Genomic DNA, 18,297 nt, shown 5'->3' with positions numbered 1-18,297 from the left:
TCTTAAGCTGCTCTCCGACATGATGTTGGTAATGGGCTGATCCAATATTTTATCCATCAGTTTTGTGAACAAAATTCCTTTATTACCAAATCTTTGGTTTAAAATCTTCCAGGCAGCTTCATAATTGTTTCCCTTACCGGCAGGTTTTGTACAATTTTCAGAGCTTCTCCTCTGACCTGAGTTTTTAACCTCATTAGCTTCTCCACTGGAAGTTTACTCATATGCACAAATCGATTAAATAAGCACCATGCTTCCATATCTCCATTGAATATTTGTATTTTTATTGTTTCCAATACCACCACTTTATTCTTTTCTTACATTGCGGAAAATTTTATTAGTATTTCCCATAATGCTTCTCTATGAAGCATATCAATCAACTCCAGCTCTTCATCAATATCATCTTTTATGAAGTGATTGACCACTAATTCACTGTGAATTTGTTTCATATCTACCATGATTTTTTCCCACGAGATTATTTTGTGCTCGAGTATTGTAATGTTTTCTGCTTCAATGTCAGACAAACTTTCTTCTAATTTTCGTATTTCTCTACGAAATTGGATGAGCAAGTTGGACGTCACTTCCTCTTCTTTGCTTATGCCGGCTTCATCACGGTTTTGCACCTTCTCTTCCTTGGAAGCAGTGTTGCCATAACGGCATTTAAAGTGCAATTCTAGCACTTTTTTTTCGTCGGCTGCACTTATTTTTTAGAAAAAAATGCTAGATGCATTTTAGCACTTTTTCGTCTTTTGCTAGAAATTTTTAGCATTAAAAGTGCATTTTTGGCATTTTTCTTCTATTTTTCACTTTTTTATAATTAAAGAACTTTAAAGTTTAATTTCTCTAGAGAACTGCAAAAATTTAGTTTTGAGATGTGAAATTTTAAGAAATTCTCACGAAAACTTTTTGTATATGTTTATTGTAATTTATAATTTACACTATAAATTAAACTAAGAAGTGAATTATTTTAAATATTATTATGCAATAATCGTAACAAATATTTGAAAAATAAGCTAAAAGAGCGTTGTTTTGTTAACAATGTAGTGACTACATGCTAAAAAAATATACAATAAAATAAAAATGTATGAACATATAAAAACAGGTAAAAGTTCAGAGATGCCGAATATTATATACGCACCAACACAAGACGTTTTACCAAGATTTGCTCATTTATTAGATTTATGCTCAAATTTTATATCGTGTATAGATTTTATTTTCGGAATAGGATTTTAATGGTTTGGATCACGGACCGAGCTCTAAGAAGGATGTTTTAAAACAAATCATTTTTTCGAATGTATCATAATACTAAAATGTTTTAATAATTTATTGAGAATAAATTTATTTTCTGAAAGAGGATTTATATAGAGGAGAAATTACAAACTAGCGTATTTGAATATAACCCCCATAATTCATTTGTCACATTAACATTTATATTGTTTCCTAAAAGCTCTTAGAAGTATGAGTAATAAACCTGACATTTATTCACCGAGATTTAAGATTATTTCAACTGAATTTTCAATATTTTTGCAATAATAATACCTTTGCTAAAGTGTTGTGAATATGACCCATAAAATTGTTTATATAAAAAATAACTAAAACTATAAATATAAAATTTTTTCTTCCGAATTTAACCCTTTTTTAGCATTTTTTTAATGATTAATTAAAAGATTTGACGTCCTAGATTTTTTAAATACATACTTTTTCTGGTCTTAGACGTCCTAAACAAAGAAAACCATATAGGTTTTATATCCTAAACAAAATCGTTGTTACCTAGTGTTATTTGTTATTTAATATACATATATATGTATATACTTATTCTTAGGGGCATTAAACAAATTTTCGAACAGGTTTTGTACCTTACCCTTTCCGATTTTGATAAAACTTGGTACACACATTCTTTGTATCAATACGAAGTTTAAAGTTCTTCAAAATTTATTACGGTTTAGATTTTATCAAGGTTCAAAGCTCAAATTTTTTAAATTTTTTTCAACAAGCATTAAATTTGACATCGTATATTTTATAAAATATTTATCGTTTTAGTTCCTAATTTGTTGACTCAAGCGGTAAGTTTTTTAATTGTGAAAAAACTCACATGTATATATGTGGTGTGAGTTTTTTTTAAATATAAAAATTTCAGAATGGGACAATGAGGGGATCTCAAGTAAATCAACTTTTAGTAAAATAATTCACATCATTTCCATACAAATTTCAAAAATTTTAATTTTTTGTTCATAAACAATTTAATTTTTGTTTCAAATTCTAAAACTTTTTTGTGTTCATCATCAAATAAAACATTAAATTTTTAAATATCTTGAATATTATCAAGCTACAAGACATAGGCTTTCATTGGGAACTAAACTAATTTGAAAATTTTGGGGAACTTTAAATTCCGTATTTACATGAAGAATGTGTGTACCGAATTTCATCGAAATCGGGGAGGGTCATGTTCAAAATCCTACTTTTTTATTTGAATTTTTTTTTTTAAATTACCCCTCATCGATTTTGTAAAGGGATATTTGAAATTTGAAATAGTCTTTTGCATTTTCGTTGAATTATGTGAAAAATTGCGACCTGTACATTACCTGGGCAGCCAGCCGCACAGACGGGTAAACCTGGCTTAATGGACTTTTAAAAACTTGATTTGAATTTAGCACTTTTTTCAACGAATTTGCACTTTTTTGACCGTCATTTTGCATTTTATTCTGAGGAAGTTCTGGCAACACTGCTTGGAAGTATTTTCTTGCATCGCATCGCAGTTCTGCACAGTTTAATGAGATACACTCCTGTTTGGAAGAACTATTTATTGAAATAGTCCTCTGATGTCTCTTCGAGCTTATTGAGAACATTGTGGTTGTAATAAAATTTTCTTTCTAAACTCGGACGAGAGTTATTATAATTATTTCAAACTTCTTTTAAATTGCTCCACTTGTTTTTCCCCCGCTGTACCAGTCTAGAAGTTTGTCTAGTTTATTTCATGGTACTTCGAACCGGATATCAAATATTTACACGAATTCTTATCTCATGCCGAATGCTGTCAAATGTGCCGAATAGTACAAACTGAATTTTATGTATTTAGACTCAAGTATCTTTTTTATAAAAAACACATCTCAAGATATAGCTCAAAAGTATTTGACACACGGCTTTGAGTGGAAATTTATTCCCCCGCCGTAAAAAGTTTCAAATTTCATTTAAAACGAATTACTGGTGCCCAACAATTCACATTCTAACTCGAATTGAAGGCGTACTAAACTCTTGCCCAATCTCAGCTCTATGTGAAGACCCTTCAGATTTAACTGTCTAACCCTAGGACATTTCCTAAGAGAAGCCCCTCTAATGGCTCTCCCTGAACAAGAATTTCAGAATATATGTCCTATTAATAGGTAGGAAAAATTTAAAGCAATGCATCATCAATTCTCTATACCTTGCAATAATGATTATCTTAAAACTTCACACAAACAGTATAAAAGGAAAAAATCTACTGCAAATCTTAAAATCGGAGATCTCGTCGTAGTAATGGACGATCTTCGGCCGCCTTACGAATGGCGTCTAGGGAGAACGAGAAAACTTATTTTGGTACAGATAATAATGTACGCGTTGCCGAAGTAAGAATAAGCTCAGAAATCATTACTCGGCCCATCGTCAAATTATGTTAATAACCCTTTTTAAGTGAAATCATGATTTAAATTAAAATTTTAATCTCATTTACAAAAGATCAACCCCTTTTAATACACTTTAATTACTATAATACTCCATTTACTAATCTCTGAATAACATTTCTCATTTTTACATTTACACTTAACTATCCTTCACATTTCCCAGCACTAATCCACTTAAATATTGTTTTGTCAGTTACTTACACTTTGTTTACGCCCACCTAGATCTAACCGAAGACTAACCGCAACCCGGCCAAGCGAAGACATAAATAATAATGAGTCCCGCAGCGACACTACTCATCCAAGCGAAAGCCGCAGTCGAAGTCTCAGCCTTCACCGCACAACAACTGTCAGACGTTCTAGCCATCACAGCGGAACCCCAGCATCGAGTCCAAGTGAAAGCCACAGTCAGCGGCATAGTCGAAACCACCAAAGTCACCTTAACATCCGCCGAGACCCGAGAAGTTATCAGTGTATACTTTGCTAAATATTCCATTCGTTGAGGTTCTGTCCTAAGTTCCAAGACATGAGCGTAATGAGAAGAATATAAGTGGTAAAAAGCCAAACGAATGGTCGAAAAGCCAAACGACATTCCCAGAAACTTTTCTGTGAACAGGTAGATAGCGTAAATGATTTGAAATTTTACCGGCACTTTTGCAGATGGAGGCGGGTCTGGTTTCCGTACATCTGTCACAGATTTTCACTACATGCTTGAAATTCACATACACACCAATTAAACGGCAGGATGCAAGGGAAATATTTATAACCAAACCAGGAAAACTTAGCTACGCGACACCTAAGTCCTATCGACCGATAATCCTTACGTCCTTCCTACTTAAAAACTTGGAAGGGATAGTCGATAGTATGGTTAAAAGCAGTATACCAGACAAAGACCTCAAATATAAGAAGCATGTTTATATGAATGGACGATCAGTGGAAACCGCATTGAACGTAGTTGTCCACTACATAGGTGAATCCTTCGATAGCAAACTGTATATACTTACTGGCGGCATGTACTGACATCGAAGACGCATTTAATAGCGTGCACACTGATACTCTTATCCAATCCTTAGACCAGTTTTATGTAAACTGGGTGATCCGTAACTGGATCAACTACAAGCTAAGGAACAGATGGGGTATTTCGTGGCATTTTGCCTCCTTTACTCTGGGTTACCACGATCAATAGCTTCCTAAGGCCCCCAACGGAGAAAGGTCTTAGACCTGTATGCTATGCAATACTTCTAAGGGAAAAGGATCTAAATTACTTGTGTAGAAGAGCTGAGGAGGCTCTGAATACGGCCTTGAGCTGGGATCAAGCGAGAGACCTGAATAATAACCCGGCGAAGTTGGAAAACTGTTTTTCACACGAAAGACAAAAATTTCTAAGTACACATACCAGGCACAGAATATGACGGAAACATTGAAACACTGATCCCAGATAGAATGTCTTGATCAAGCGGAACATTAGATTGTAAGAAAGCTTTAAATAAATACTTTTCTTGAGGTAAGATTTGCATCATTCCTTCTATCAACCTAACCATCTCCAATTTTTCTATTTCTAAATTTGCAATGCAATTATTATGGTTTAGCTCAACTCTCATCCTGAAATTCTTATCGGTACGTAGACTTCGATTTTCAAGATTATAAGCCAATTTGTTTTATAATCTTGAAATTTTTGTCTTTTTTGGTTTCTATATATAATCGTGCCGTAATAACTTGATATCACGTAGGTTTATTTGTAACTAGTTATTTCGCTAACCTCATCGCACAAAATTAATTAGTTATTCAACACAAAAATAATTAGTTTCTGCTTGTATCCAATATTACATTCTGGCTTACTAACGGTTACAGGACGGTTAAGGACAAATTCCAACATATATATGCATGTATATATGTATTTGGAAATAGTAAATAGAACTGAAATAAGAAAAATGCAAATTAGTAAAATCTTCTTTATTTGTTTCTATTTATTTTTTTTATAGATTTTTTTTATTTGTATCATCATACCTCATCGTGAGTAAAAGTTGATATGATGTGTTTGTGTGTGTTTTTTACTAATTATTCTTGTTTGTTTGAAATTTGGCACACTATTTTTAAAAGTAAAACGTTTAAAATTTACTCAAAATATGTATGTATTTTTTTTTATAAATTTTCAACTACTAGTTTCGTAAATATATTTTTTAAATTCAATAATTTATTAGTTTTTTTATTACAATCATTTGTAATCCTTTGTTATTTATTTTATTAAAAATGCTTTTATTGTTTTTATTCGTCTTGTGTTTTTCATTTAATTATATTTTTAATCAAATAGACGTAATCACTAAATAACATTAATATTTAATTTTTATTAAGATTAACAAAATATACTGTGAAACTATCAACCACATAATGTTGCATACACCCGAAGAATTTTTTAAATCAAATAAAATTGTCATCTTTTTTTAATATGTCAAAGAATATGTTATTATATATTAATAAAAGAGTAAGAGAAAAAAATATATATAATATTCCTCTCACACACAAAATCAAAAGTTTCTCAAAGAAGTGAACCGGCTCTAATCAACGAACTCAGAAACTACTGCACTTAATAGCACAAATTATAGTAAATTTCATATGACATTAGTAGTGGTTGAGTGGTATTGTTGAGTGTGAAACGTTTCTTATGTGTCGGTTATGTATGACAACCAAACATCAGTTGACAAAGTTAAATTTCAGGTGGCAACTGACAGCTACAGTTTCTGAAATATCAATCGTAATTTTTTAAATACGATTGATTTGAGCAATTCCCGAACTTATGTACATATGTCACTGTCTTGAAACTTTTAAAATTGACTTCCAATGCATTTTTAAATAGGTTAGGTTATTCAAATAAAATCCGATGAACATGAGAAAATGCTAATTCGAAGTATTACCGGTTTTGTGAGGACAAAGGTGAGTTAGGAACTATAGAGTTATTTTCATCGTTAGCTGCAAGTCTGAGTATACTTTTTTGTCCATTATATAAAAGTCGCTGAATGGGAGATATCATGGCATTTAGAATAGTTGCTTCTATTGTCTTATGGTTAGGATGTATCCCCTTAATAGAATGAACTGTCAAAGGAACCACAGATAACACATTATTGGTTGTCATTTATAATCGACCCACAAGACTTATGTATATTTTCGCCTTTAATTTAAAATCACATATCACACACACATCAAATGACGTAAAATATTCTAAGCCATTCTTCTCAAAACAATACAGTGTACGCGGTTGTCAGATCTTACAACGTTGGCAGAAAATTTTTCAGCAAATGTCTAACAATCGTGTGAATTTAAAATTTTTGTTTTGAAACGTTGTCGAACAAAAATTGTAAGTTGACACGATTGTTAGACATTTTCTGAAAATCTTTCTGACAACATTGTAAGATCTAACAATCGTGTATACATAGTTTTACTAATGTTAGTCTTTAAATTATTAATGCTTTTAATTAAAAATCTTCTGAATGAGATCAACTGGAAATGAAATAATCCATTTCACTTTTTTAGCCCCTTTGGTTATTTTGGCCTACTGATGGTCTACTTTCATTTCCCGTCGGGAAAGATTTTCTGGTTGCACAGTGTTATATAATTTTATTAATATTTGAGAAGCATTCTGTATAGAAATGCTTCGCTTGAAACGTTTAACTGTCCTTTACGAGAGCTGAGATCTGGAATAAATCATGGGTTACAGTACAGATTTGGAATCAAGGCAAGAAGACTTTGTGAAAAAGTTGGTAGCATAAGTATAATATAGAACATATTTAATAATGTATATCTAAAACCCATGTCCAGCTGAATTAATTGTAGAAGCTTGAAGGATTCTCATTTCTCCTTGGTATAACGATAATGGGAGAAGGGAAGCCTAACAGAGACTAGCAACAACTAGCATGGTCAAGGGGATAATCAAGAGTTTGGTAACATACAAAGATATGGAACCGGTTAGATTTTTAGCCGGTAAATCAGAAAAATTCTGATTTAATTTCAAAATATCTGCATGCTCCGAATCACATATACTCCGCTCAGATGACGGGTTGCTAGGGTTGTATTCATTTTCAAACTTGGAAAGTCGAGCAAAGTCCTATCGTTCGATTATCTTAACATTTTTTCTACTTAATATGTACTTTGGAACTGATAGTCTATGACATGTCAAAAATAGAATATAAAACAGACCTTAATTAGAAGCAATATGCTTATGTTATTCTATCAGAAAAATTAAATTTCTCGATGCACCACAAGGTGGAAAAACACGATTAATAACATCCTCTGTTACGCTGACGATTTCGTAATACTTCAAAGGGGCGCGGATCAAAATTATTTGTGCAGAAGTGCTGAGAAGGGCCTAAAAACTGCTTTATACTATGACACACAAACTTACACTTCAAAAATCTGATAAACTTGGAAACAAAGTTAATATACTTAACAGAAAATGTCGCAGGCGAGTGGCTTTGATATCTAGACGAATTGATAAAAGGCGGATATAGGTTTCGTCATTATTTGATGGGCTAGACTAAACCCCAATGAAATACTGTAGGCTGAAGTTGTCGTAAATTCTGGGACACTGCTGATATTTTATATCATGTTCAATTGGAACCTAATAGTTAACACCCGTGAAAATTATATGGATTCACAAACAGATCTAAACAAACAGATAGAATGGTTGTTTGGATCTACATTGAAAAAAAATATAAAACGATATATATACTATTTTAGAGATCAAGGCGGAAGTCTGTAATAATAAGGAATATGAAATATCATATGAGCACCAAGCTCATATGAATTTCATAGAATATACGGTAACTAATACAATTGCCGTTAAGAGGAAGGAATTTAAGGAAGTTAACCTGATAATTGCAAAACCTTTCTATGATTTAAAAGAGAGAATCTCGCTCTACCACGTGGAATAAGGGATAGATGGGTAAGACCACAAAAATGTTATTAGGTTATCCCAATGAAAAATCTCCACAGTAGGAGTAAGTCCGAAGTTTATTTGATGGCATGTATTCTGACTGGATAGTTATACAAGAATACGACCACAACTTCAGCAATTTAGATGAGCGGAATCTGACGAAATGTAAATCATACAGTGAGGATAGTGATACGCAGGAACACTTTCTCTATCATTGTCAAATCTTTCTCGAAATTAGACCCAAATATCTTGGGATCGATGTTATACGAGATATAACATCCCTCAGCAGTATTGATTGAAAATTTAAAAGTTAATATTTAACGTTATTTACCCTGCGGTATTTTTTATTTATTTATATTAAGATCTTTAAGGTGATCAAAACTGTATAAAAAACTTTTTAGTCACAATATAGGTAATTCAATTCTATAAAAATTATTTCCTCGAAATAAGGATACATAAGCTAATATAAATCAGTTTCATTGACAAAAATATTTTTCTAAGAAAATTATTTATTATCACAATTATTAAATTTAATTTTCAAAAAATTTATAGTTCCGTTTTATATTTTAACTAAAAACATTCATACATAAATATATGTATACATATGTATATATGTATGAATGTTATACGCCAAAAATATTTAAATTCAAAAATGTGTATGTTTTAATGTTTATTTTATTATTAGAATTTGTTATAAATTAAAAGGACATTATTTCTTTCAAAAGATGACAATTTTACAAATTTTTTTGCGAATTAAAAACATTTTATAACTAACAAAATAACTTAAAACAAATTGTTAATAATAATTATAATTTTTTAAAATACCATGATTTACACAATACATTCCGTGAATATTAGTATTTTGTATAAAAATAAAATATGTATATAATAAACTTAAACTAAATTTTACTAATATGTTTCTATTAAACAAAACAATTTTAGCGCAGGAAATTAAAATTAATTCCGACAATAGTGAAATAGAGTGAAATAAAATCGGTAAAAATTATCACAAACATACATAGTATGTAATGAATATTTCGTTTACATTGTACTTTATTTATATATCGCTCATTTACTACAAGTCTCACATAATCCATTCAACTGATTACTAGAGAATATGTGTTATATTAAAGTCATTCATAGTTTTGTCCCAAATTTTAACGTATATTTGATAATTATTATAATACTACGTTCACACAAAAAAATGCAATATAAATGAATTGTTTTTTACCTTGCGAAACGAAGTTGTTCACTATATAGCAAACTGAATGCACTGGCGGTATGCATTGACATCGAAGGCGACTTCAACTAGTCCTTAGACTAGTTTTATGTTGACCGGGTGCTCCGTACATAAATCAACTACATGCTATGGTATAGATGGATAAGCTGCGAGATGTACGATATAACTATAAGGAAACGGTTATTTCGCGGAATCCTGTTTCCTGGGCAAGATGATACCCTGGCAAGAAGACACAGAAACTTTGAAACACTGATCCCAGATAGATTGTTTTCGTCAAGCGGAATATTATAGCAAATGCCAGTAGGTTGCATTGCACGTTACTACACGGATGGCTTTAAATTGGGGCTAGGGTTCTATATTGACGACCCCGAAACGGAAATATACCATCGATTATCTAATCCCAACTTTAGCTTCCAGCTAGAGGTCCGAGCTATAACGGTGTGCGTAAATTGGATTATAATAAATATGGCGCCCACAGGACGTATTTACCGACAGCCAGAAGGCAGTTAGGGCGTTATCAGATGTTAAAATTGAATCTAAGACCGTATTGGATTGTAATAAAGCTTTAACTGAATACTCTTCCAGAGGTAAGGTTTACATCATATGGGTACCTGGTCATCATGAGTAGTCGGCAACGAAAAAGAGATTATAATAGCTTTAAGGCAGCGAAATGCAACGAGCTCTCGAATGAGCTCTGTTGTATTATTTTTTCACGCGTACGTATACTTACACACCACCAAAGCGTTTTGAGTAAATATTGTTGATTTGGGCACAAATTTTTGGCAAATCTACTACTTGAATTTGATTAACATGACGAAAATGGATTGTTTTCCAACAAGATTTGATTATGCAACTCTGAGTAGGGTCTATGATAAACAAATACATTCATGAGCTATACATTCAAATTGAATGTTTTCATAAAAAAATTTAAAGAGAACAAATTATAGATTTTAATATAACAAGTTGTTATTATATATTTTTAATGTGTAATTTTAAAATAATATGATAGAATAGGTTTCCGCAAAACTAGATCATTTCAAGCCAGTGGAAACATATTTATGTATATTAATTTATTATAGTACACATTTACAGCTTAATAACTCAAATAATCAAATTATAATATTTTTAAAACATTTTTAAAATCTATTCAAAGTAGCTGTGACTGAGTTTAGTAATGGCCGTTCGTGAGCTGGACCGATTTCATTAAAAAGAGATGGCATTAAAAAGGACATTCTTTCCCCTTATAAATTATATGTAAAATATTAAAATATTTCGGAAAGTTATGCACTCTTGTTTATGGGTCTCCAAAGATTTAATACTCAATGTAATTTCTGCAAAAAGTGGTAATTTTTTCAGGATTTAGATTTATTTTAAAACAGGTAAAAAATTTATAGTCGGACATACCAATAACATAAACCAATGATTTTCGAAAGATTTAGAATTGCACTAGATCCGAAAAATACAGATTTTCACAGAATTTAATTAATATTTAAATTTGTATTTAATTACATAAACAGCGTATGAACCAAACTTATTCCACTTTAAAAAATGTAAAGTGATTTTATTTCGATGAAAAAAATTACTAAAATAATTCCACTTTCGATCAAAGTAGAAGGTCCAGCTCATGAAGGAATACGCTAGACTCAAAATATTTTGGAAATCATTATAAAACAAATCAAGCTAAACTTTGAGCAGGGTAAACAAAATATTTTTTCGAAATATTTAAGGCATTTTTAAAAAAATCGATTAAGTTCATTTCCGAAACTAAGTATTTTTTGTCAATGGACGCTATTCTTGCAAGAAATATAAGATCCCAAAATCGTACTATTATCACATTTTGTTTTATGTTGGATAAAGAAACAAGAAAACACCTTTAAACTACATATTTCACGGAATGTATTAATTACATACGACGTACCTACATATGTAAATATGTATTTACATGGTGTGTATGTATGCACTATGTAAACTACTACATAAATATTATATATTAATTGACATACTTATACAATGAAAATGACTAAATTTGTTATTTTCTGTTCTATAAGTAAATTCTTATGTAAATAACTAAATGAGATAAATTAAACAATTGTTACATAGTTATAGTCAAGTATGTATGTGAGTGCATATTTAGATATATAAATAAATATGTACACACATACAAGTAATTATTGTTTTCTTTATTTTTTTAATTGCATGTATACAGTATGGTGTAAAAATATAGGATTTAAATATTTCCCACAGTGTTTCTTTTAAAAGAAATAAAAAAAAAAATTTAATTTCATAAACATTTTGTGTGCATGTGTGCGTATTTCTATTATATTTTATTATTATTTCTAATATTATTTATGTAATTTTTCTCTTTACATTTATGTATAACGACATTATACCATACTGTAATAATGCATCTGTGTATGTATGTGTATAAGTTGGTGTATTATTTCATTCTCTTATTCTTTCATATCCTTTTCCTTTCTTTAATATTTTATTTAATTACGTTCTCTTTAAATACCAATACATACACCAAGGCTCAAAAATATAATGCTGTAACGAATTAGGTTAAAATAGAGGAATACTGAAATATTTCTTGCCTTATCATTTGCGTTGCAACGGTTCAAGAAAATGGACATACTTGCATGAACATTCTGTTCATAATCTCATTAACACTGTGAATTTAAATATCATCTGGCTCAATAATTTTTGATTTGTAAATTAAGAGCTGGCTTCTCTTCACTCAAATATCCAGAATAGAATCAAAGTGTACTAATTAGGTGGCAAACTTTGCCACATAATTCCCCCTCGCTTAGTCTTTCAACGCGCTTTGAAGAACATTGCGTTTCTGATTACAGGAACACCAGCGAAAGCATTATTAACCTATTAGATTGGTTACTAGGTAATTTGATGGCGATTCAACTGGCATTCCATGCAATTACGCTGAAGGTAGGAGACTCATGGACCGAAACGAACATTGGGCACTCTATGATATTGGCATCCCATTAAGCTATACACAGGAATATCGATTATTGCGCACGAAAACCTCTCTGCTATGAACAGTTAGATACCGACAAGGGACTTATCTGTAAAGGAATTCAGCAACCTCTCGGGCGCTACCGATGTATCTAGTCTGCCGAGACTATAAACTAGTGGTGTCAAATTATTCCAAGGAAAGGCCTTCCTTGGAATGATGTGACCCAGGGTCGAAACAGCCTGCTTTATAATTCGGTACCACGGTAACCGGTGGTTCACAGGGCAGAGTTTCTGACTTTGCCTTGTCCCAGTTATTATAGAGAAGACTTAAGCGTGCACGTGGTGGCTGTAGTTTAAACCCAAACTCGCGGGAAGAAAATATTGGTAAAAAAAACTGTTACACGAAAAGACTATATATCCCGCAGAGGATATAAACTGATGATGTCAAATATATCCTCGGTCTTTACTTAGAATGATTTGACATGGTGTCGAACCAGAGCACCACATAATCTGGTACTACGGGTGGCTAGTTGCCCGCAGGACTTGTCCTGTCTGGTCAGTTGGATGAGGTTCCTTCGGGATCCACGTAGTGGTCGTGGTTTAAACCCAAATTCGCGGGAAAGGGGTGCTTGGTTAAAAGATTGATACACCGTGAAATATAAACTTTCGGGATAAGTTTCTGTTACCGTTTCTTATTTCTAGGAGCGTAACAAACCACAGGGCAAGACTATGGATTAATAAAATGTTGGAATTGAGCTGATAATGCAAAGATTGGGTATGTTATGGAGTGAGATTCCATTCGGATACTTGTCTGATGGATCTGATGGACAAAGGATCCTGAGATGTATCTTTGGAGATGTCAGAATGACAGAAGGAGTGATGGTTAAAATGTTGGTAAAGTTGGTTGAGACGTTGTAGAGCTGTAATACCTTAATCTTTAATTTATCGGAGATTTTCCTTCATGGTTCAGTGTGTTCGAGGTTACTCTATGCATGCTCAACAGTAAGTCCTTGTGGCCACTTTTTTTTTGAACCACCAATTACATCCCCCAGATGCTGTTATCGATTCAACAGAAGCCATCTCAGTAGTGTGGTTGAGCGACTTTAAGAGGTCCAGGAATGCACTGGGGTAAGTCTTTAGATGATGAGAATGTTTGTGGGGACAGTGCATTCCTCATACCATCAATTGGGTGTTTTCACCTGATGTTGGGTCCGTCCTTCTATCGACTTTAACCATTGACTGCCTTCTCCTTTGTCGGTGTTAGATTGAGCTTGACTCATGACACCTGTCATTCCCCAACGGGACTACTATGGCAAGAGATTAGATAGCTCGAGTACTTGAGCAAAGTGCACTTATACTGGGCCGGAAATTTCATACACGTAAATTGTCACCTGAGTATAAAAAGCACAGCTGTTGAAAAAGACCACCGTAAAATAGGCCAACACGGTAGGTGTTCACGTATGAGTTCGTGTCAAGTGTATGTACATATGATATGGGATGGATATAGGGGTATAAAAGCCTCACCCATCAGTATTCCTAGAGTGAGTGTGTCGGATGAATTAGAAGTGTGCTGTGTTGAATGGTGATGGATGAAAGGTATCTTCTATAATTGATACCATTGAATTTTCCTTCCTTGTTCTGGTATGTTAAGGGTTTACAATAGTCATACCAGATTTTCCACAGTGTGTTCTTTGTGGATTTGATGGGCTCGTATTTCAGTCTACCGATTATGTCTGTTCTGTTGTCGAATCAACAGAGGACATCCCATCTGCGTGATTGTATACGGAAGTGATGTTTTTGAATGTCAGAAGTTAAACAACGGAGTAGCAATGGTCAGAGATTAGATAGCTAGAGTATTTGAGCAAAGTGCTTTGCATGGACCGGCAGAAACACAAGGGGCGGTGGTTAATCGTGTAATAAGGTGGTTGTAAAACTGTCACCGTGACCAAAAAGGCAGGTGTTCACGTGAAGCACTTCGACTTATATAGATAGAATAACGGTATACGATAAGAAAATATAAAACAGTAGTTGCATTCAACGACTATTTTAGAAGTTGTCATGATGAAGATGAAGAAGAGACGCTGTCCTACTTTACTCTATTATTGTAGAGTAGAAGATTATAATAACTCACACTGTGATCCTCTGGATTTTACAATAAAGCTGCTCATGGCTTCGTTATTTTCGCTTGTATCGAATACTCGTTAGTGTTGGTGCATACACCCAACGCAACTTAATTCCTCAAATTCTTAATAGTGGCCTCAGTATAGCGATGATATTTGACGTTCACAAACGATAATTGATGTGACAAAAATCATTCATTGTTCCAAACTTAAACAAAGTTCCAATATTTATCAAATTGTTTCACTTTAGATTATTTTGTTGTTCTACTTTTTTAAAATGTGTAAAAAGTGTTTTGAAGTGATTATATATTTTTTGAGCAATGGTATATGTCTGTATTCATCCCATTAAAATTTACATACATATGAACGAGCTTCAATTGGCCCAAGTAAAAAAATTCAAAAGAAAATCTAGGGTTTCTTTTATAAATGTTAATAATAAATATTTTGTGGTCCCTGATGTAGTTTAAATAAAAACAAAAATTAAATGTATATATTTATAATTCTAATAAAATATATTGATTTTCTTTTCATGAACGGATTATTTGAGATATACTATGTATATGTACTTGTTTTTTGTTTTGTTTTCTATTTTCTTTTTTAAAGTTATGAAAGAGATTTTAAAAATAAATAACAAAATTGATTTAGATAAAAAATTTGAATAAAAGTTTATCAGTAAATGTCTTGACAAAGATCTTAAAACCATAAAAAGATAAATTTTGTGAAAATTTTTTAAGTTTTAGAATTTTGCACACTACTTAATTAAAAGTAGTTCTATAGACATAATATAACATAGGAAACTTTGGACATGATAGTCGAAATGTTCAAAATCAGTAATAATTTTAAAATATAGTATTAATATCTAGATTGTTTGGTTTTAAGATAATTGATGTGACTTTTAGAGTTATAGTCAATTAAAGGGTTAAAATCGTAAACGGGCCTTAGGGTGTATGAGAGGTGGCCACTGTGAAAACCAAATTATAAACTACATAAGTAAGAAGATAATAAAACGATCGTAAGTATATATTTAACATACATATACATATTCAATAAATCTATATAAGTTATTAAAGCTTTCAGATTTCATTATACTAAAGTAGTTTTTTTTTTCTTAAAAATATAGGCTTTTTATCTTATCTTAAAGAGGTATTTACAATATACAAACACTTTAATGACTTTTATTCCGATATGGAACACTTTTTCTTGCATTAAATTGAAAAAATCAAATGTTTCTGAGATATTGGATAGCAATTAAAAAGAGTTAAATTGTCTTACTTAACTTTTATATATCAAGATATAACTTTCAGATTATTTTCTTTTTTGGCTCGCTAAAGTGAACCTTCTAGAGATGAACAGCGGGGCAGAAAAACGTTTTTTTAGAAATAAATTTATTATTACTAAACGGCTGACCCGATTGCGATAAAATTTGACATGGACGTAGCTAAGGAACATTTGAGTTTAAGTGCTCCTTTGCGTAAGTAAGAAAATGGATCCCACACAAAGTACCTTTAACATGTTAATGTTTTACATCCAGATTAAAAAATTTTTATATTTACTGAAAGTTCTTGGCTCGCGTGTGATATTTCACTCTTATAATTTTAGTTATAGGTTTTTGAAAATTAACATTTTGTAATTTTTAAATATCGGTATATCTTCGATAATTTTAAGATTATTTAGTAAAGTATTATCATCCTTACTCATTAACATTATTCCATTTTGTTGCAATAAAAAGGTGTTCATTATCTTAAATAATTCAAATCAGAATTTTAATATTAAGTAAACGCAGCATCACGTGAAAGTTAAAGACTTTAAATTTAATAAAATGTAAAAGTTATTTAATAACAGTATGAAAATGTTTAGACAATTGTATGCTCTATTTGATAATACATCAATAAGAGCTTATTTATATGACACTGATTTTTTTCTTAACAATTTAAATGCTTTTCATTCTATTCAAGTGTCAGTTTAAATTCATCGAACGTGTTTGCTTTTGTTTTTAACTGTAATCTTAAAACAAATTATACTATAATATAATTGTACCTTTCAATACTGTAAAATTGCTTTAATTTACTTTCTAAAATACTATTAACATAAGACTGTTTGTGTGTGTACTTGACTAGTTTTCAAAGTTTATCTTTATCACGATCAATACTCATTGCTTTGAATATACCACCCCTGCCAATTCCGTAACGTAAATTGAACTGGTCCAGACTGGATGCCCTTGGGCGTACAGTTGCTGGGGCTTGTTCTGCATCGGTTTCACTGCACTCGGTTTCGGTGTCACTGAATTTTCGACGTCTCCGTAAGTAGGTTCCGCTCAATTTTGTACAGCCCATCTGCAAATTATCGGAGAGTGAGAGACCACGCTTACGCTCTTGCTTTTCCATTTCTGCTGCCAGCATTCTAACTTCCCAGTCGTTGTGATGAACATGATTATCGGAGCTCTCATTGTCGTCATCCTCGTCGTCATCATCGACATTAAGTTTATCGGAGGATGAACTTGAACTTGTACTCTCGCCAATATCTAAGATGACACTGTCGCCAATGCGAGACAGATTTCCTTGTACATCGGCTAAAACAACTGGTTGATTTGTGGACCAATTGTTACCGTTTTTACTTTTTGTTCCATTGCCAGTCTTGCAGTAGTGACTATAATTCGATGCAGCGAAATCATCTCGACTCGTTTTCGGCGAACATGTACAATGTCGTTTCGCTTGTGTTGGAGGCGATGAAGTAAACACAGTGTCAAGTGAGTCCCCACGCTAGAAGTAATAAAAGAAAAAAAATTCTGTTATTTAAAATTTTCAAATACATACAAGCAGCGTGTTTATAAAAAGGGACGATTGGTGGAAACCGCCTTAAACGTAGTTGTCCCCTATATAGAAGAATCCTTCGATAGCAAACTGTATGTATTGACATCGAAGTCGCATTCAATAACATGCTCCCTAACTAGATCAAATATATGCAAACGAACAGATGGATAAGCTGCGAGATGTTCGATGTAACTATTAGGAAAAGAGAATTTAGCGGTACACCGCAATGTTTCATTTTGCCTCCTTTACCACGAATAATAGCCTCCCAAGGATCCTAACCGAGAAAGGACCTTTTGCTATTCAGACGATGTCGTAATACTCTTAAGGGGAAAGTATCCAAATTACTTGTGTAAAAGAGCTGAAGACGCTCTGAATACGGCCTTGAGCTGGGCCCAACCGAGAGGCCTCAAAATTAACCTGGAAAATACGGAAATCTGTCTTTTCACAAGAAAGACAAACATTTCTAAGTATATAGTAATACTTTTAAGGAAAAAGGATCCAAATTGCTTCTGAAAAAGAGCTGAAGAGGCTCTGAATACGGCCTTGTGCCGGAATCAACCGAGAGGCAAATACGGAAATCTAG

The 18,297-nt window shown here is 32.3% G+C and overlaps 1 protein-coding gene across 9 annotated transcripts in view; it reads right to left on the bottom strand.

Annotated features, from left to right (window-relative positions):
- Positions 1-5,894: 5,894 nt before the first annotated feature.
- LOC119611809 overlaps positions 5,895-18,297 on the bottom strand; it is a 79,547-nt gene continuing 67,144 nt past the window's right edge. For all 9 annotated transcript variants that reach the window (XM_037967509.1, XM_037967540.1, XM_037967531.1 and 6 more), the window contains one exon: positions 5,895-17,663. In XM_037967509.1, coding sequence (XP_037823437.1) covers positions 17,025-17,663 — 639 coding nt within the window. In that variant the 3' untranslated portion in view covers positions 5,895-17,024. The remainder of the gene's footprint in view (positions 17,664-18,297) is intronic.

The sequence above is a fragment of the Lucilia sericata genome, unplaced genomic scaffold (assembly GCF_015586225.1).
Source record: "Lucilia sericata isolate MDLA Ls3-8-SP2 unplaced genomic scaffold, ASM1558622v1 Contig000031F_arrow, whole genome shotgun sequence".
NCBI lineage: Eukaryota > Metazoa > Arthropoda > Insecta > Diptera > Calliphoridae > Lucilia > Lucilia sericata.
This window is presented reverse-complemented; position numbering and strand designations above follow the sequence as displayed.